General features: G+C 48.8%; 2 protein-coding genes across 3 annotated transcripts in view; both read left to right on the top strand.

Annotated features, from left to right (window-relative positions):
• Positions 1-7,132, top strand: part of OXSR1 (oxidative stress responsive kinase 1) — an 84,839-nt gene extending 77,707 nt beyond the window's left edge. For both annotated transcript variants that reach the window (XM_052641532.1, XM_052641524.1), the window contains exons 15-18: positions 589-641; positions 2,329-2,397; positions 3,960-4,024; positions 4,428-7,132. In XM_052641532.1, the coding sequence (XP_052497492.1) occupies positions 589-641; positions 2,329-2,397; positions 3,960-4,024; positions 4,428-4,502 (262 nt within the window). In that variant the 3' untranslated portion in view covers positions 4,503-7,132. The remainder of the gene's footprint in view (positions 1-588; positions 642-2,328; positions 2,398-3,959; positions 4,025-4,427) is intronic.
• Positions 7,133-12,047: 4,915 nt separating this feature from the next.
• SLC22A13 (solute carrier family 22 member 13) lies at positions 12,048-19,947 on the top strand. The gene is given in 12 exon segments (XM_052644450.1): positions 12,048-12,315; positions 12,318-12,424; positions 17,039-17,133; positions 17,379-17,536; positions 17,766-17,931; positions 18,086-18,206; positions 18,291-18,345; positions 18,348-18,396; positions 18,700-18,890; positions 19,067-19,178; positions 19,739-19,876; positions 19,878-19,947. Coding segments are annotated over 12 exon segments (1,530 nt in total).
• The last annotated feature ends 240 nt before the right edge of the window (positions 19,948-20,187 follow it).

Here is a 20,187-nt window from a genome sequence, read left to right as displayed (position 1 = left end):
CAGACGGCAGCCCACCAGGCTCCCCCATCCCTGGAATTCTCCATTACATCCTATCTAAAAAAACTACTAGTATTTCTAAAGTTTCTCCTCATTATCCCAATCTGTATATTCTTTATCCTACTCCTCTGAACCCCTGTGGAATTGAGGGCACATCACGTATTTCATTCTATGAGTCTGCTCAGACTGATCCCTAGTAGTGGGCAAGGGGCTGTCCTCAGCAGAGGGCTGTGGGGGGCAGGAGTGGAGATAAGGAAGAAAAGAGCCGCCTCTGTCATTTTAGTCACACCTCCCTGTGCTCTTCCGTAGATTCCTCTTAGTTTAATAGGTCATCTTGTTGGGTGTAAGGATGAGAGTGGGCGTGTATTGACCAGTGAAGGACATAGATTAAACGAGTTGTAGAACAGCTATTAATAAATGATCACTCTGAGTCATTTGCTCTGAGCCCTCGGTGTGAGCTCATTAGGACAGATCATCTGGTCTTTGAGACAGAAAGATCTTTCTCTTGGCATAGCTTTCCTGGTACATGTAGGCAGACTCTGAATGTATAAATTCAGAAATTTATTTTGCACATTTTGTTTTTTTTCATAGGAATTCAAAAAAAGAACTAAATGATATTCGATTTGAATTTACTCCTGGGAGAGGTGAGGCATCAAAATCAAAACATTGAAAACAAAATAACCGCTCATTTGTCATTTGAAGAAAATGTGTGTGAATTTTCTGTCCTTGAGGTATATTTTCCTCTTAAAGGGTGATAAAAATGTTCCTGGCCTAAAGGTTGAGGGTACGTGTGAATAAACTAGAAACGCAGCTTTTTGTTTTTGCTGCACAGCTGCCTAATTTAGAAAGCATAGCACAAGCAGTAGTGTATGTAGCTCCAGTTTACTGTGGCAGACGCTCTACTAAGCAGCATCTCATTAGATTTTCAAAATGGCCCCTCAGGAAAGGTGGTTGTCCCCATTGCACAGATGATGAAATTGAGGTTTAGAGAGAGTAAAGTAACTGGTTACAGTTCCCACAGCTGAGAAGAGGTGTAGTTGGACTTCAGACTCGGATCCGCCAGTGTGCCGAGTTCCGTCTCTTATTACTGAGCATGTTTGTACTTGACAGTAAGGAAACAGCAAGGCTTCCAGTCCCCTCCCTCCCAGCTGAAGCCGAGCCCCGTCACGCATAGTTTCTGTCCATGAACTTCTCCCAGGGACAAGGTTTATAATTTTCTTTCTTACCTTTGTTACTCAGAACTCGTATTTGCAAAATGGCTCACAGCTATTGGGTATCTGTCCTGTGTGCCAGGCTCAGTCTGTCCGCTGCCTCGGTCTCATGAGCAGCTCACTGAAGTGCCGAGAACGTGAGGACAAATGCACATGTACAGAGATGTATCTGATTTCTGTCCTAAAGCCAGACAGAGTCACTCTTTAAGGTCCTCAGTCACATCACTGGTCCTCGGCACAGCCCCTCCCCAGAGGCCCCCTCGTTCCCTCTGAGGCCTTAGTGCTCAGGCCTTGGGAAGGAGTCAGTTAGAGACGAGGTTAATTGATGGGCCTCTCTCCTCCTCTGTTTAGTTTCTAGTTGTATGCCCACAGGCTGTATGTACTCAGATAGTAAAACCTGGGATGACTGGGTGTGAAGGAAAGCCTAGCAGAATACAGAAGAAAGTCATTTTAGGGGAAAAAAAAAAAATTAAAAAAAAAACTAGGAGTGTGATCCCCAAAGAAAAGTGATTAAAATTTGTTTTCTTGAGGTTTAATTGAAGGGAATATCCTAGTGATCCAGTGGTTCAGATTCAACACTTTTACCCCCAGGGGCACACATTCAGTCCCTGGTCAGGGAAATAAGAACCCACAAACCTCTCAGTCTGGCCAAAAAAAAAAGATTTAATTGGGACTGAATCATTCTGTGTTACTATCCCAGGAGATGTGCCACACGCCGTCCCGTCCCCAAGCTCACAGGGCTGGGTCCAAGGTTGCCTTCAGCCTAGCAGTTTCTCCTGCAGCATCACTGTCAGGCGCTCTGCTGACAAAGGCAAGATCCCGTCTAAGGCATGCCATCATTAGAATGTTATCTTTACACTGAGCTGATACTTGCCATCTGGTTGATGGATCCAGGTTCCGTCCTCTAGCTCGACCTCTGATAGTCCCCTCACTTGAGGTAATCCTAGTGGTCGGAAAAATCTTTGTGTGGAAGAAGGCACCCCCCACCCCCCCCCACCACCACCTTGGGTCTCTGGATTTAGCAGCGAGCTTTAGTCTGGCCGTGCCGGCACCTGCTTTGAAAGTTAGCAGGGACATGCATGCACAAGAAAATGGAGCACTTTCTTCTTTGTCTTTGCAGATACAGCAGAGGGTGTCTCTCAGGAGCTCATTTCTGCCGGCCTCGTCGATGGAAGGGATTTAGTCATAGGTAACTACTTTGTGCTTTGCCCTTGTGCCCTTGTCTCTCTGCCTATATCCTTAGGATATAGAAAATGAGGCCTTGATTCTACTGAATAGGTCAAATGGATCTAGGAATGGTTCTTGGCTTTGTTGAAATAGGAGGTGTTGGGGGATAGTTCCTTCCTACAAAAAAGAAAAATCTCACTTCTGAATTTGCTTTGTTACCCCCAATGATAGTGAGTGAAAGCTTATCCAGGTCTCTGGGAGATCATAGAAATGATGACAGAAGTCACAAGTTAGAGTAAGCTTGGCCATATCTAATCCATTATGGAGGATGCACTCTCTCCTTGGGCAGCCAAGAGGTAAGAAAAAAATCATCACAGATTTAGTCCTAAAAAAGGCAGGAAGTAAGAACAGGCACAGTCAGGCCACGGTACATGTTTCTGAAGGAAAAGACTATGATGTAGGACAAGTCAGCAGACTTTTAAAGGGCTAGGTAATAAATAGCTTAGGCCTTGTGAACCATGATTACTTTACAGTATGGTAGCGGTTTTTGCCATACATTGGCATGAGTCAGCCATGGGTGTACATGTGTTCCCCATCCTGAACCCACCTCCCTCCCCATCCCATCCCTCAGGGTCATCCCAGTGCACCAGCCCTGGGCACCCTGTCTCATGCATCGAACCTGGACTGGCCATCTATTTCACATATGATAATATACATGTTTCAGTGCTATTCTCTCAAATCATCCCACTCTCCCCTTCTCCCACAAAGTCCAAAAGTCTGTTCTTAACATCTGTGTATCTTTTGCTGTCTCACATATAGGGTCATTGTTACCATCTTTCTAAATTCCATATATATGCGTTAGTATACTGTATTGGTGTTTTTCTTTCTGGCTTACTTTACTCTGTATAATAGGCTCCAGTTTCATCCACCTCATTAGAACTGATTCAAATGCATTCTTTTTAATAGCTGAGTAATATTCCTTTGTGTATATGTACCACAGCTTTCTAATCCATTCGTCTGCCGATGGACATCTAGGTTGCTTCCATGTCCTGGCTATTAAAAACAGTGCTGCGATGAACATTGGGGTACACGTGTCTCTGTCATTTTTACACATAGTTGGCTGATTCCTATTCTAGGGCTTTCTGGCCCGTGAATAGGCAAGTCCTATCTCTTAAACTAGAGTGTTGTTCCTTAGTTAATACGGCATCTTAAAGAAAGTTAATCTGGGGACTTCCCTGGTGGTCCGGTGGTTAAGACTCTGCACTGCTGCTGCAGGGAGCAAGGGTTCAAGCCCTGGCCTGGGAACTGAGATCCCACATGCCGCACAGTGCAGTCAGAAGAGGTGAATAAATACAATAAAGCAAAATAAACTTTAAAAAAAAAAAAAAGAAAGTTAATTTGACAATGGTAAGATTTATTTGTGCTACTTGGACTTGTATTTTAAAACACCTCTTGTTTAGGGAGCGATTTACCTTTCTGCTTACATTTGGATTGTATGTAGGAGATTGTGAACTACGGTTTAAGTTGTTAACATATGGTTAAAATGTGGATTTACATAAATTCTCATTGTTTTTATGATTATAGTGGCAGCTAATTTGCAGAAGATTGTGGAAGAACCCCAGTCAAATCGATCTGTCACCTTCAAACTGGTATTCATCCCTTCTTTTCTTGTTAAACTGTCTCACTTTTACATACCAGCAGCCTCTGCAGACCAGCTTCCATATTCCCTGAGTGATGAGAATAATCAAGTCTGGTGATTGTTTAGCCTCCCCATGTCCTGGGCTGATGTCTCTCTTCATTGGCCTCCCTTCCCCCCTCCCTTCCAGGAAGCCTCCTACCCGAGGCCCTCAACTGTTTATTCTCAAAACAGATTGTCAGGCTGATTCCCCCTTTGTACCTAGACTCCACCTGCACCTTTATCTGCCTCCTGTTTGTATCCCAGGGACCTTTCCCCAGCTTCCCTCTCTCCCACAATCCCCATGTAAGTTTTAATTATTACCTGCAGTTTTGTTTTGTGAATAACCACAGCTTCTCATTTTGTTTGGTTCTTAGGCATCCGGTGTCGAAGGCTCAGATATTCCTGATGATGGTAAACTAATAGGATTTGCCCAGCTCAGCATCAGCTAAAACACAGCCCTGGAAGAGGCAGCCGAAGGAGATTCCACACATTCGTGTCTCTGTTGCTTCTGTTGGCCTAAACCCAGTACTGCCAAAGAACCCAGCAACAAACCTCCCAGCTAGGAGCTTTAGAGGTCTTTCTTTTATGTTTTTCCTGCCATCATCCCTGCTTTTTCCCACAGGGAAAGAAAAGTTGGATCACCAGTGGCCAGCATCCCTTTTAAAGAGTTCCGTTAGTAAACTTACTGCACGCATCCCCTGTCTTCCTCCATCTAAGAAGTGGCCCGGGTGCCTCAAGGCCCAGGAGGGAGGTCTGTCAGCTCATCTTGCCTTACTCCAGTGATGGCGCTGGGTGGAAAGTAGCAGCTCTGTTGGGCTTCCTCATCCTGCTTGTTCTCCCACACCGGACGGGACGTGGGCATCTTGGGATATCTCTTTACCACTGAAGTAGCAATTAAAAGTTGATTGTTCAGCTGGAGCCCAGAGAATTTAGTTTAGTGATTTTTTTTTTTGTTTTGTATCTGATATGAATTCTAGCAACCTTCGTTAGGAAAAAGCACAGCCTCAGAAGGAGGCAACCTAAACTATGTTCTTGTTTTGTTGATGATGTTTCTAAGCGTTTTGCTGAAGCTGCTCTCAGGCACCCCTCTTCATTACTTGCTCCAGAAAGGGTTGCTCGCCTTAACTTCAGCTGGTGCAAAACATCTGACTGTAATCGAACTTCAGCCATCGGACCCTTCAAAGCGGAACTTTGGACTGTTTTTAGGGGAAAAAATCACGTAACGGCTTATAAACAAGAGTTACCCCAGCAGTGGTGTTTTGAACAGGAAAGAATCATAACTCATATCAGTGTGGAAGTATTTATTTCAAATCTTAAACAACTGAAGAAAAACTGCTCCTTGATCCTCCCATGAAAATCAATTTGCCTGGCCTCCGAGTCATGAGGAAATGCAAGGCTGAGATTTCTACAGCAATAAAGGAGACTTGCCCTAGGCCAAAGAGGCCTGCCTTCTGACCCCTCTCCTGCACTGACCCTTAGGAGGGGCTCCGCACTTCTGTGTGCTGAACCTGACCCAAGATGGAACGTGAAACCACATGTGCCGTGACTTTTAGGATTTATGAGTAGACAGTGTTCATTTGATTTTCTACAGAAATAATATAAATTATTCTTTAGGTTTAAAAAAGAGCACTCGTAATGCAATATGTGAATCACCAGTGGGGTTGATTTTTTTTTTCCTACTGTTTCACAGTCAGCCTTTATCTAACTGCAGATTATCCCTAACAAGTTTTACAAATGAAAGAGATCCTCAATCTGGCCTTAAAACAACACAAAAACATGGGCTTTGACCCCATGGAAAGAGGAGAGCTGCCTCTTACAGAATCAGTTGATCCCTTTCTATCTTTGTTGGTCTGTGAATAACAAGATTGCTTTACCTAGTTTTATTTTGGAGCACCTCTGAAAGCTTTCCCCACAACTAACTTGTTACAGTTTTAATTTCATTCTGAGCTCGTAGTTTTAACCTTGGGCTTTCTTCACTGGCCCTGGATACAAAGGCATGTTGGGAAAGGGGTGGGTGTTGGAGAGGAAGGGAGGGGATGGTTTGGGGTGAGAGGGTTGAGAAGAAAGTAGATCAGAGGATCAGATGCCAGAGTCCTGGCAGGATTGGTGAAAGGAGGGAGCCTGTTGAGCCTGGAGACAGAAGATTGATCAGCTTGATGGACAGATACTTAGCTTTTCTTTTTTCTTTTCTTAGAAGAGAGTTGAGGGGGAAAGGACAGGAAGGTAGGAAAAAGTTTATGGAAAAGATGTAGTGTCCCCTTTGGCACAAGACTAGGGCTTACCTTAGAGTCTGTATTTTCGTTTCAAGTAAGCCCTTCATAGTCTGCTTATTTCTGAATCCAGAGGGTAGTGGCATCACTCTATTCTAGTTTTATTTGGAGGTGATCAAAAGCCCAGGCTGGAAGTAAGCAGCAGCCCATCTCCTTGTTCAGTTTCTCCTGCTGGCCATTACCTGTGAGCTACAGTGGGACAGGCATGACCTTTGAACTGAAGTGGGCTGGGGCTTTCTCTTTCTTTTCCATTCCTCTTTTGCCCTGCTGGGAGTTAGGAGCCAGACACCAAGCCCCAGGACGTGTAAGTTCCTCTGCATGATGTATGGTGGACTCCCTTTGCTGGCATGCGCAGTGATGCTGAAAAGAAATGAGTGAACAGAAACTTCGCCGGTGAGACAGCACGGGACCTAGTGAGCAGTCTCGCTCCTTCCTGGGAGTGGCGGTCCAGGATACACCTCTCTCCCTAGATCCCTAGGATCTCCTGGGTCCTGGGGTAGGGACTAACTTAGCACAAGGTAACATGTGCCAATGCTATTTGTAAAACGTATGGTCTTTCTAAATGATTCATGGATTTGTTTGGGATTTTTTGCTTAAGTTGTGAACCAAATCCTAGAGCCAGCTGACACTCTTAATAATCTGGAGGACAGAATAATGGTGTATCAATAAATGGAGGTTCCTCCTTATGACATATGCTAGATTATGGAAGATGTAAAATATTTGACTTCCCCTCCCCCCCCCCTTTTTTTTTGGACTTTGTACTTTGCTGCATGTTTCATTCATTTTTAATCAATAAAGAATAAATTGTCTGTGGTGGTGTAAGGATGCTTCACTTTGGTGACTGTTGATGGGAGCAGCAGGAAGTGAAAAGGTGTATTAATAAACAACGTAAAGCCATTGTACAAGTAGGGAAGCTGAAATCCCCAGAGAGAGCGATCTGCTCAGGGAAATTTGTTAGGGTGGCATAAAGAACTCCTCTCTTTGACCTTTTCTGTTTACCTCTGCCCATGCTTATTGGGCAAGCTAAAAATACCAGATTCAAGTCCTTGGGAGTCCCTTTTGGAAAGTTCAGAGCAAGGCTGAACTTGTTCCCATTTCTCAGCCCTTCTTCGCCTGCTGGGTAAGTAACTCCTGCCCCAGAGGTGGTGTTTGAGCCTTGACAGGACTGCTTTGGGGTAGGTCCTGGTAATTCAGGGCTCAGGTCCTGGGACCTTGGGAATTGATGGTATCACAGCTGATTGAATTTCCTTTTAAGGTAAACGGGTTGTGGATACAGAGGAGGAGGTGCTGACTACTCAGAAGTGACCATGGTGTATGTGGGGGTCAGGGCAGGGGCAAGAGTAAACAAAGCCTCTCCACTTGCCCATCATCTTTAGCAGGATCAGGTCTTGTCCAGAAGCCAGGTTCCTCACCTCTGCCTACCCGTGTTAGCAATGCTCAGCACCACAGTTCATGGATTCCTCCTGTGGATCAGCTCACCTACCCTACACGTTTTGTAGTTTTGTTTTTTTAAAGTAGACTTTTCTCTTTCAGAGTAGTTTAATTTCACAGAAAAACTGAGCAGAAATTATACAGCATTTCCATATACCCCGTGGCCCCATGCAGGCACAGCCTCTCCCACTGTCAGCATCCTGCCGCAGAGTGGTACATGTGTTGAATTGGTAAGCTTACGTTGGCTCTTCGTTATCACCCAAAATCCATAGTATACCTTCCAGTTCTCTTGCTGTTGTGTATTTTATGGGTTTGGACAAATGGATAATATGTACCCATCGTTATGATCTCACAGAGAATAGTCTTCCTGTCCTACAAGTATGCAGCCTCTTCAGAACAGGTTTTTTTCACACAGTTATATGCATTTAAGGCCTCTCCATGCCTTTTTGTGGTTTGATGGCTCATTTCCTTTCAGTGCTGACTAGTATTCCATGTCTGGATATACCACGGTTTATTAAGCCATTCACTTGCTCTGTGCAAGTTTTGACAGTTATGAGTAAAACTGCACTAAGCACCTTTGTGCATGTTTTTGTTAATATGTGTATATGAGTTTCAGCTCGGTTGAGGAAGTACCAAGGAGCCCCCTGGTGGATTTTATGGTAAAAGGAGTCTTTTTCTAGGAAACCGCCTACCATCCCAGGCGGCTATGGCGTTTTGCGTTCCCACCAGTGACAGAGTCGCTTTTGGTGCGCGTGCTCACAGGCACTGGACGTTTTCACAGTTTGGGGTTTGGGCCATTCCACTAGATGTGTGGTGGTGTCTCGCTTTCATTTCTGATTCCCTGATGACTGTGTTGAGTATCTATGCCCCTTTGCCATCTGTGAATACTCTTCGATGAGGTGTCTGTTAGGTCTTTTGCCCACTTTTTTTTAAGATTTTTTTTTTTTATGAGGATCATTTTTTAAAAGTCTTTATTGAATTTGTTGCAATATAGCTTCTGTTTTAGGTTTTGGATTTTTTTTTTTTTTTTGGCCTCAGGGCATGTGAGATCTTAAACCTTCCTGACCAGGGATCAAACCCACACCCCTTGCATTGGAAGGCAAAGACTTAACCACTGGACCACTAGGGAAGTCCCTAAAGTACTTTTGAATAAAGGTATGTATATTTTTTTTAGAACACTATTGCACACTTAAGAGACTATAATATAAATACAACTTTCGTACTAGAAAACAAACTCACTGTATTGTGTCTAGGTGTCCCAGCAGCGTTTGTTGAAGAGACCGTCTTTACTCCATTGTATTGCCAGGGATCTTTTGTCAAAGATCTGTTGAATCTGTTTTTTCTGGGCTGTCTGTTCTGCTGGTCTATGTGTGTGATCTTTTGCCAGTACCACACAGTGAAGTCAGATGTTCTCAGTCCTGCATCTCTGTTCTCAAATACTGTGTTGACTGTCCTCAGACTTACTGCCCTGAGCCTCCAAGCAGTCTGTCAATTACAGTCAGATTTTCTTACTTTGGTGCTGATTCTTGTGGAGTCTGAGTTTGTGGATTTCTGCTCCAAGAAGTTATAATTCTCTGTATTTAACTTTCTGGCTCCAATTTGAGGGATAGCAGTTTGCCCTGTGACCTCATCTCTGATGGATCTAAAAAGAATTGTTGATTTTTCAGTTTGTCCAGCTTTCTACCAGAAACAAAGTGACAACTCTAAGCTGTTTACATCCTGGACAGGAAACCAGAACTCCTACCACATGTTTTTATTTACTAGAGTCGTTCTTAGCACTTCCCTGGTGGTCCAGTGGCTAAAACTCTGAGCTCCTAATGCAAGGGGCCCAGGTTCCATCCCTGGTCAGGGACCTAGATCCCACATGCTGCAACCAAAGCTGTGTGCTGCAAGACATGGCACAGCCAAGTAAATATTCAGAATCATTCTCTAATTTGGAAGAGATTTGAGACACCCTCCAGTGCATCCCTATCGGTGATGTCTGGGGAGTATTTTCCCCTCCTGCACCATATGTACAAACACCACCCTCTTCCCCACGGGCAGATGATTGCCAATGACTGTGTATCCGTTCAAGTTACGCTACTCCAGTGATCAGAACGCTCTTCTCTCTGGTCTTAGCAGTGCCATTGACTGAAGACAGATGCAAGGAGAGGAAGAGGAGAGAGACAGGCTGCAGGTTCTCCCGTAAGGGCTAGAAGCAGTCCTGTCCTACTCCACAGCCTCCCAGAAGACAGTGAGGGTGGCCAGACTGCTGGAGACGCCAGAGAGCGGCACATGTGCTATCTGGGAGCTCATCCTCCCAGGTCAGCGAGACCACAGGTCCCTGGGGCTACAGTGTTCCTGGGAGGACTCCCAGCTGTGGGCTTTGAAGCATCGTGGGGAGCCTTTGGCAGACTGGGGTGGGAGAGGGGCAGGGTTAAGAGAATAAGTAATGTAATCAAAAACTTAGAACTGGGGGAACTGGGAGTGCAGTGAAACCGATAGAGTTTGGGGACCTGTAGTTATAACTGTGGAAGGTCTTTGGTTGAATCTCACTCTTGTGTCAGAGCATCCTCATCTCATCATCTATCTGTCTCTAGTTTAGAATCCTACACTAGGAAATGGAACACTCCTTAGAGACCATCTAGTTCGAGCTTTCCTTTTACACAAATGCGGAAATTGAGGCCAGAGGGCTAGAAGGGGCAGACGGCGGATCACAATGAATCACTGGTGGAGCCCAAACTGCTACCTCCTAACCCCAGTCCCTTTGGAGCCTTAGAGCTGAAAGGACCACAAAATCCTTTCCCTGATCAGACAGAAGAGATGATGACTGAGCACAGGCTGCTCCTATCTCCACCTCAGTTTCCCCCACAAAGGCTGAGCCCCGAAGTGAGTAGTGGCAGCTGGTAGCATCTGCTTTCTTGGCAGTTCATTCAAGGCTGTGCTGAGGACAAGAACTTGCAAGGGAGCTAGGTGAGGAAGCAAGAGGTGGGGCTGGCGACAGTGGGGAGCCTGGCGGGAAGTTTAGGGTGGAGGAGGGGGCAGAGAGACGTGTCCTCTTATGCAGGGTTGTGGACGCTTGCCTCTGCCCTCCAGCATCTGCCCTGCCTGGACCCTCCCTTCATACGGACTGAATCACAGGCCACAGGTACGGGCACATTATAGCCAGGGGTGCTCTGCACAACCTTACTGCCTCACATTCTCTTTACCCCTGCACCTCTGCTCATCTCTTTTCTTAAAATAATTTAAAACAGACTTTCCAAGGGCTACACAAACAAATAGGTGAATGTGAGTATGACACCCAAGCATGTATTTTCCCCTAATGGTCTATTTTGCCCCATCATTCTGATCCTCCCATAATTAGATGCCTTCCAAGCCCAGGGTCTACCTGCAGTAAGACCCCCAGGGTAGAAAAGAGATGGGGCCATTCATCTGTGAGAGGTTCCTATAAGAATCCTGACCTGCCACCTCCTATGCTGTGCCCCGTCCTAACCTAGACTCCAGCAAGGTTATAGGAATGACCCCCAGATGGGGGCTCCCCAACTGGGGTGGGGCTTTGTCCTTTGATGCTCACCAAGATTGCCTGGGGTGGTTGGGGCTACTCTGGGGCCGCCTGCATTTGTTTTTTATTGTGGGAAGGTGTTAATGGTTTCTTCCTTGATTAGGTAGAGATGAAGATGCACGTGTTAGCTGTGCTGCTGAAGGGAAAGGCATGTGTGCCCTTGGTGGGTCTCCTGGCCTTACTGTTACCCTTGGGATGACTGGTGTTGCATACCACCACGTGCTAGGGACCCTGCAGGAGACAGTAAGGTCAGGGTCATGAGACCAGGGTGGTTGTACTCCTGGCCGAGTTAACATGCAGTCTGGTCCTTGCTGCTCTACTGCCATGTCCCCCTCTGTCAAGTAGAGTAGCAACTGCCCGGCAGCGTTGAAATTACGCTCAGAATTTGGATTCTTTCACAATGGGAGGGGTTTGCACTGGAGTGAGTTGTAGAGGATGGTGCAGCTAGAAGGAGTGTGGTCCTTGCACACCATGAAATATCTGACTAGAGCGCGCTGCTGTGTGCTAGGCCTGAGAAGTTCCTTCGGTATTGCCTTGTCCCACAGTCCGTCAAACATCCTCAGATCCTCCAAGCCAGAGTGGACTGTTTTTTCATCATATTCTGTCATTCCTAGACCTGAGCTCAGGAGCAGAGGTGTGACAGGTGGAGCCACACAAGGCTGGATTAAACATTAACACAGCTGCCACCATTACCCCAAGCGAGCTGCAAAGCTAGCTGGTAGCCCCAGCTAAGGAGCTGGTGCCCAGTGACCATGGCTCCCTTTGCCCAGGTCTTGGCTGAACTGGGCAGCTTTGGTCACTTCCAGGTGCAGCTGCTGATACTGCTGAGTGTGCCCAGCTTCCTGACCGCCTTCTACATGTTCACCCAGGTCTTCATGGTCCTGGACGAGGCCCACTATTGTTCAGTGACCTGTGTCAGGAACCAGACTCTGAACCTGAGCGCGGCTGAGCAGCTGGCCCTGGGCTTGCCCCTGGATGCTGCAGGCAGTCCCGAGCCCTGCCTCTTGTTCCAGCTGCCCCCGACGGTGCCAGCCTGGAGTACATCCTCAGCCACAGCTTCAGTGAGACGCAGCTTTGCGAGGCGGGCTGGGTCTATCCCGAAGGCAGGCCCTTGTCCGTAGAGAATGAGGTAAGGCCGCACGCCAGTCTGACTTTCTAAGTGTTTTGAGCCAGTCAGCCGCTCTGCCTGCTGCCCCGCCCTCAGTCTCTGGTGTGACTGCCTCTGAAGCTGCCCCTTCACCCCAGGCCTGAAGGACCATTGTCACGCCTGTTCTGCTTTCTGTCCTCTGCCTGCCGGCCCATCTAATTCTCCATCCATTCCCTTTGCCTGGGATGTTTGCCCATCTGTCCATTCATCTCTGTTTTTATCTGCCCCTCTGCCTGTCTGCCCCATGGCCTTCTTTCCTGCCGCTCCTGTCCAACTGTTCTGATGCCTTTCTCTTTCCTAGGTTTGCATCTGCCTTCCCATTTGCCTTTTTCTTCCAGTCCACCCCCTGTGTGTCTGCCCACTTACCTGTCTTCCTTGTTTAACGAATCTTGCAGTCCTACCCCTTCCCTGCCCAGTCGTCTACCTTCCTGCTTGCTTGCCTTGGAGTCCCTGCCTTCAGCCTTTCTCTCTCAATCTTTTCCTGCCTGCCTGCCTGCCTCTGAGATGCTGGAGGCTACGAGGAACTCTAGGACTTGTCCTACACATACCTGAGCAATTGCTGATGCTAACTCTGTTCTCTTAGGAGGGGCCCCAGCAGAACAGTAGAAAGACTTTCCCCCTCCACCCACCTCAGAGCAGGAAGGGTTGCTTCCCAGACAGTAGGGCGGAGCACAGAATAGGGAGATGACTTGACAAGGGCAGCACACATGCTTCCCAGTGAACCTGGGACTCATTCAGGGCACCCAGCAGCCTGAGGTCTGTCCTCCTGCCTTCTTCCTGATCCTCCCGCTCAGTCCACTCACAGGGGGAGTAGGTCACCTTGAACTCCGCTAGCCCCTGGATCTAGCCCAGCCTGGGTTTGTCTGATCCTCAGTGCCCCTTCCTTCATCTCCTCAGTGTCTCACCGATGGTAGATCTGATCTTCATCATCCTAAGATGCTGTGTCTGCCTCGACAGGTGCTCATAAACTCGCTGCCCATCTAGCCAAGTGTCACCATCCTTATAGCTCAGGCAGGCTTCCAGAGTGCTCAGAGCCAACCCTAGCTCTTGTTCACAAACTTTGCTGGACTGTTCATGGAATTGTCATCCAACCAACAGCTCCTGAGTTAGTATGTGAGGCGCCGTCAGAACAGAGGCACCATCAGAACAGAGGCGCCCTATTCACCTCTGAGAAGACCTGGACTCCTAGTAGAGGGACAGAGGCTCAATGAACTCTGAGGCTAGAATTTGCTTCTTCCTGGGGAGAGAATGGGCAGGCAGCTCCCTGAAGGAGTTGGTGTGTGAGCTGGGTGCCCAGGGACCAGAAGAAGGTTAATAGGGAAAAGGAGAAAGCCTTCGTAGACAGGGAATAGAAAAAGAAAGGCCTGGTAACAGGAAGAAGGTGGTGTCAGGAACTTGGTTTGCCTGGGCTAGGGGTGGGCAGGTTTCATGGGACGAAAGGGATGTTCTCAAGGACTAAGAGCCTCTCTCTCCTCAGTCACCAACTTAGTCTTTGCTGACCCTGGTGTTGGACCTTGGCCCTCTGGCCCTTCCCTGACATGTTTCCACAGACCCACCCTCCCAAGGATTGCAACTCCCAAGTGAATGTACGCTTTGGGTACTTTGTGCCTCCAACTACTTGACAACCTCAAACTCGGGCCCAGAGTGGAGCTACCTTGTGTGAGGTGTCCATCCTGGCTTCCAGTCTACAAGCAGGGGTAGAAGCTATAGTACAAGCTACGCTGACTCTGGGGACTTCTCTGAGCTGATATCCCAAGTCTCCTTTATAACCAGCAGCATCACATGCAAAGTGAAATACAGATAATCCAGATTTGAGAAGGAAAAAAAAAAACATTTCCGTATAAGCTGTGTGCTCGTGAACGACAGAGTACATTTCTCCTTCTCAGCCTACCTGTCCAACATTTCCTGGGTGCCCATCCTTGGTAAAAGAGAAAATGACTCCCAGCCCTGTTCACACAAACCTCTGAACACAGAGGTCACTGGACCATCAGTGAATAGGAAAAACAGTGAGGTCTGTCCTCGAACCACAGAAGGAAGGTGTGCAGAGCAGAGAGAATAGCCATTTCTACGGTCTGGAGCATGAAAGCCCCTGGCCTGTGTGAGCAATGCTAACATACAAAGAGGACTGGGAAAAGACAAGAGCCAACTCTTAAAGAGTCTCAGATACCAGTGCTAAGGAATTGGGACTTTCTTCCAGAGACCAGTGGGAGCCATTGATGGTTTGGAACAGTGGAAATGAGACTTGATGGGTTGTGCTCCAAGAAATGGGGTGGGATTCTGCAGTCCACCATGGCAGGCCCCAGACAGAACTGTCCACCATAGGCATTAGGGCTGGGGAGGTTGACACCTGGTGTCCCAAGTTGGAGCCCTCTTCGTCTCGTTTCCATCTGCAACATGACACCAGCACATGAACTGGGGTTGGTCTTGGCACCTCTCCAGGCCTCTCTCTTCTGCAAAACAGAGGGAATAAGAAGCCTACATGGGAGTTAGAGAATTTGATAAGATAGGATTAATGAATGGTGTCCACTGAGCAGAGGAGGCAGCCTTGGTGGAGTCCCATGGCTTGGCACGCGCGTCTTCAGAGCATGAAGGCCCCTTGTATCCGAGATGCCTATGTCACCAGCTGTGTGCTTCTTGGGCCTCACGAAGCTGTGTTAGTACAGCCTCAGCTGAACTGACTTAGCACAGCCACTTTGCTACCTATGTTGTACGTGTTCATTCCTTTTATCCTATCAGGTGGTACTAAGGAGCCTGTTTCATCTTCATTTGTACATGGGAAACTCAAGACACCAGCAGATCAGCTAACAAAGTCACACAGAATGACTCAGCAGACCTTTATTCATAATTTTTTATTTTAAACAATATCTAACTACAGAGGCGATCTGTGGTGGCAAGACAAAAAAGCAAACAGGATAGAACTGGGTGGAACACCAAGTTCCAAGTACCCGGTCCTGCCACACTTCACTCTCAGGAGCAATCCATTCATCATTTGATGATCACTTAAAGCTCTTACAAAATTAACAGTTGTCCTTCAAGACAGATGTAGGAGCAAAATACTATCTCCTGAATTGGTTAATTTTTGGCTAAAGATTAGGTAACTCATGGAGATTGGCTTCTCAGCTAACTGAAGGTATTGATTGGTTCCTTCCTTCCTTCATTCACTCATCCTTTCATTCAGGAAACATTACCTTAGCTTTCCCTTAGTTTCACTTCCTGTCCAGGGCAGCAAAGATGTCTGAACTCACTGCCATCCAGCTGTCCAACTCTAGGACCTAGGACTAGCTGCTGAAGCTATGTATAGTAAGTCAAGGATTGTTGCTAGAATTATGTGAGATGATGCATGTGAAACATTTGGCATAGTACCCAATCCAGAGAAACCACTCAGCACACATTAATATTGTGAAGTTGTCTCCGTGAGCTCTGGAGGAGAACTCACCTGTCATGATCCCCCTGCGCACACTTGAGTATGGAGCTGAGAGGTGTGCAGAGGGCACAGAACTTCCTTGAGGGGCACACAAACGGGGGTCAGTCACATGCCATTGTTGTGTGTGCACATGCAGTGGACGTGTGTACAGATCTATATGGACGCCCGTATGTTCTTCACTTGGACTTCCAATCTGTCCGTCAGGTTCTGTGAGTCTCCAGGTAGGCTGTCTCCCCTCCATCACCATGTGTGTGCAGGGTTCATGTTCCTGCATCCTAATCTCTTTCCTTAAGGGATGTGTGAGGGCTCCTTAGGATTCTGATTGCCCGAGAATGGTGGGAGTTTCAGGGGGATTTTGCAGTCAGTTGGGAAAAGTCTGAAAGGCCCAAGCAGGTCACAGGGGTGCCGTAGTTACAGGGAAGAGGCCCCATTTGTCAGGAAGAAGCAGTTAGTGACTGTCGGGGGTTCCCAAACCGTGCATCCATAATTTTATATGGTATCTCCAGGCCAAAAAAAATGCCTAGACGATTCATATAATAAGTAATTTGATCCAAACAACTTAAGAAGAGGGACTTCCCCGGCGGTCCAGTGGTCAAGACTCTGCACTTCCAATGTGACCCTTGGTTGAAGAACTAAGATGCCTCATGCCGTGCAGTGGGGTAAACAAACAAACAAAAACCATCAACAGCAAAAATAAAACAGAAACAAAACTTCAGAATTTATATACTAATAACTCAGTAGCTGTTTAAAAAAATACACAAAAGAAAACATTTGAATTTCATCCTCAGGTAAGTGCAGTTACTTCCTAATAGGATATATTGGCAACCACACATCGCAGTCCTTGAGCCCTGTGGGTTTCACGTGGTTTTTGCTTTTTCCACAGCACTTGCCAAAAACACAGCTTCACACCGATCACTGAAAAGAATTGCGTGAACCATCCGGAGCTGGTAGTTTGATATGAAACAGATGTTGACTGTCACTGTATTTCCTCTTACACTTCTAAGTATCGTGTCGTGCACTCAGTTCACAAAGCTGGTGCCCTGGGGTACCTTGATACACAGTTTGGGAACCTGCCCCACTTCTGTCCTGAGAGGTTTGTCATGCATGGTCTAGCTGATAAAAGGACTAGCCTTAGCTGCCCCTGAGCTCACATCTGCCTGTGTCTACCTCATTTTAACATGGTCTATGGTTGGAAGCATCTGAAGGAAACATCAGTGTATGTGGCTGGGCTCCTCACTGGGGTGCTCACCTTCGGGCCCCTCTGCGACTGCTAAGAACCTTGACCAGTTCCCCCGACCCAGCATGCTCTTGGGCTCCTGGCCCAGAGTTTTGTTCTCCCCAGGGCCCCTCTCACCAGTCTCTGGGTAAGGCCCTGTCTACCTGCAATGGGACTCCCAGCTGGGGCCATGCACCCTCCCACAGACAGAGCACCCAGCAAAGGGCTTGGGGCTGGGTCTCCCTTCCTCTTTCCCCTCAGAGAGATTGACTCCTCTACCTGCCCCTTTGCAACCCCAGGATTGGCCACAAGGCCACTCTCCTGGTGCCGCTGCTCCTCTTCGCCATCCTCGGCATGAGGACTGCCTTCATGCCCAGCTTTGAGCTCTACATGGTCCTGTGCTTTTCTGTGGCCACAGCCGTCGCTGGATATACCTTCAGCAATGTCACCCTACGTGAGTATCTGGGCCCTGAAGCCATCAGCTGCAGAGCAAGGGCATGGGGCCTGCGTGGCCACACTCCCACACTGCCTGGGGGGCCCAGTCAGCTCCATGCACCTAAGGTGATGGCACTGGCACGCCCTGAACTGGACCAGGACCACAGCCCCTGACCTGGTGGCATCTCACGATGGCAGGGAGTGACAGGGTGGGGTCCAGCCCAGCCTCAGCCTCTGCCTGCTTCCAGTTACAGAGTGGGTGGGGCCCTCGTGGAGGATCCAGGCTGTGGTCCTGGCACAGTGCGCCTTCTCCCTGGGGCAGATGGCTCTTGCAGGACTTGCCTGCGACATCCGGAACTGGAGACTCTTCCAGATTGCTGGCACGGCACCTGTCTTTCTGCCCTTCTGCTTCTGGTGAGGAGATATTTCCCAGGCAAACTACCTCTTGGCTGGTGGTGCATGCAGAGAGGTGTCTGGGAGAGGGAGTCTGTGAGGCCTGTAGGGTGTATGTGTGCTAGGACAGCGGGGAAGTTCAGGCCCCAAGGTCACAGCCATTCCTGACCCACAGGGCCCTGCCAGAATCTGCACGGTGGCTCCTTACCTGGGGGAGGGGAGAGGAGGCCAAACAATTGATCCAGAAAGTGGCCTTGATCAACAGGCACAAACTCTCCTCCCAGCTCCTGAGCCAGGTACTTGCAGCACTGGGCCAGCCCTGCCTGATGGGACCACACAGACCGGCCTGCCTGGCCCCTCACTCTGCACATCCCTCCCAGCTGGCCCTAGAGAAGACCAGCCCCTCAGGGAATGCCCTAGATCTGTTCCAACACCCCAGCTCCGGAAGGAGACCCTGATTCTCTTCTACATCTGGTGAGTGGACTCAGGGTCCACAGCCCTCGCTGAGGCCTAAACTAAAGGGCTGCCATGTCTCTGTGGGAGGTGGCTGTCTGGGTACCACTGGGTCGCTTGCTGGCTGTGCTTCTGTCTCCTGTAGTGGCTCCTGGCCAAGGCAGTCTCTCTTTCTGAGTGTGATGGGGTCTCATCACCTGGCACTGAGAGGGACTCTTGAACTCTGCAGGTTTGTGGACAGCCTGGTGTTCTGTGAACGGGGAGGCCTGGCATGCTGTGATTTATGGGGTTGCAAACAGTTGGACGCGACTGAGCGACTGAACTGAACTGAACTGAACTGATGTTCTATGGCCTGGGCCTCAAGGTGGGGCACTTTGGCCTGAACATCTACCTGACACAGTTAATCTTCAGAGCAGTCGAGGTGCTGCTGCAGCATTTTATAATGGAATGGATGGGCCGCAGGTAGAGTCAGTCGGGGACCCTGGTTCTGGGTGGCCTCACGTGTATCACCATCATCTTCATCCCAGCAGATACCAGGGCCTCTGCCCACACCCACCCCTGCTACCGAGACCCCTTGTTTCCTTTTCAGGAGTGAGGGCTTCTCTGGGGCTTGGGTGCACAAGGGGTGAGGAGTTTGGGAGGCAGGGACAGGGCCCAGGGGGTGGGCTGGCCACTCTCCCTGTGGCTGATGGGCAGCTTCCACCAGATCTGCCTGTGGTGGTCACTGTGCTGGCTCTGGTGGGGAAGTTTGCCTTGGTGGCTGGATTTACCATCTTCTACGTGGACTCTGCTGAGCTCCTCCCCACTGTCATCAGGTAAGGGTGGCGGGTGCAACCCTGGCTCCTCTGCTCCCAAGACCCTCATTTTGACCATCTCTCTTCTGCCCTCCCTGGTGTTCCCCACAGAACTTACAGGACTGGCTCTGGGGCAGCAGGGCTGGATGAGGTCAGGGGAGTGCAGAGGAGGGCAGTGGAGGACAGATACATCAGGGGCCATAGCCTGGCCTTGTCAGGACTAAATACGGTGTGAGTCCAGGTTTGATGAATGGCTCAGAAGGAAGTCTGCAGTGGGAGTGGGGGGTGGTCAGGAGGTGCAACCTTTGATCGGAGACTCGATAGGTGGGCAGGAGTGCAGCCGGCAAACAGAAGGCCTGGAGGTGGGAGAAGCAGGCCACATCGTAGGACCAGGAGAAGTGCAGGTTGATGGGGCGGGAAGGCTGGGTGGACTTGAGGAAGCCTGGGACCGCGCACGTCTGGGGAGACCAGATGAGACATTGGGGCTTTCCAAGGACATGAGCTGGGGTGGAACTGTGGGTGAAGCTGGGGTGGACCCAGGGGAGGCCAGGTCCGCTCAGCGTCTGCCAGCCTTCCCGCAGGCAGACGGGCATGGCGCTGGTGGACATCTTTTCAAGGATCAGGGGCATCCTCATGCCACTCATGATCCTGCTGGGCGAGCATCACGTGTCCCTCCTCGTGCTCATCTACGGCAGCCTCCCCATCGGGGCCGGCTTACTCGGCCCTGCTGACAGAGACATGTGGCCAGACCCTGAAGGACACTGTCGAAGACCTGGAGCAAGAATCCTGACCACAGTGAGGTGCTTGCTCTCTCTGAAGCCCAGGACATCACATCAGTGGCCCCTCTTCCAGAAGGCCAGGTCCCTACTTTACCACTTGTCCATTGTTGCAGAGGGAGCCCTCACAATTCCCATACTTTGAGGAGGAGGTGGCGAGGAATGAGGACAGTTCCTAGATAGCCAATGATGACCTTCTGCTTCCTCCAGCTCTCTGAAGGCAGTGCTCTCAGAAAAGGGTTTGGAGGCCTCGG

This window comes from Budorcas taxicolor, chromosome 1 (genome assembly GCF_023091745.1).
Source record: "Budorcas taxicolor isolate Tak-1 chromosome 1, Takin1.1, whole genome shotgun sequence".
NCBI lineage: Eukaryota > Metazoa > Chordata > Mammalia > Artiodactyla > Bovidae > Budorcas > Budorcas taxicolor.
This window is presented reverse-complemented; position numbering and strand designations above follow the sequence as displayed.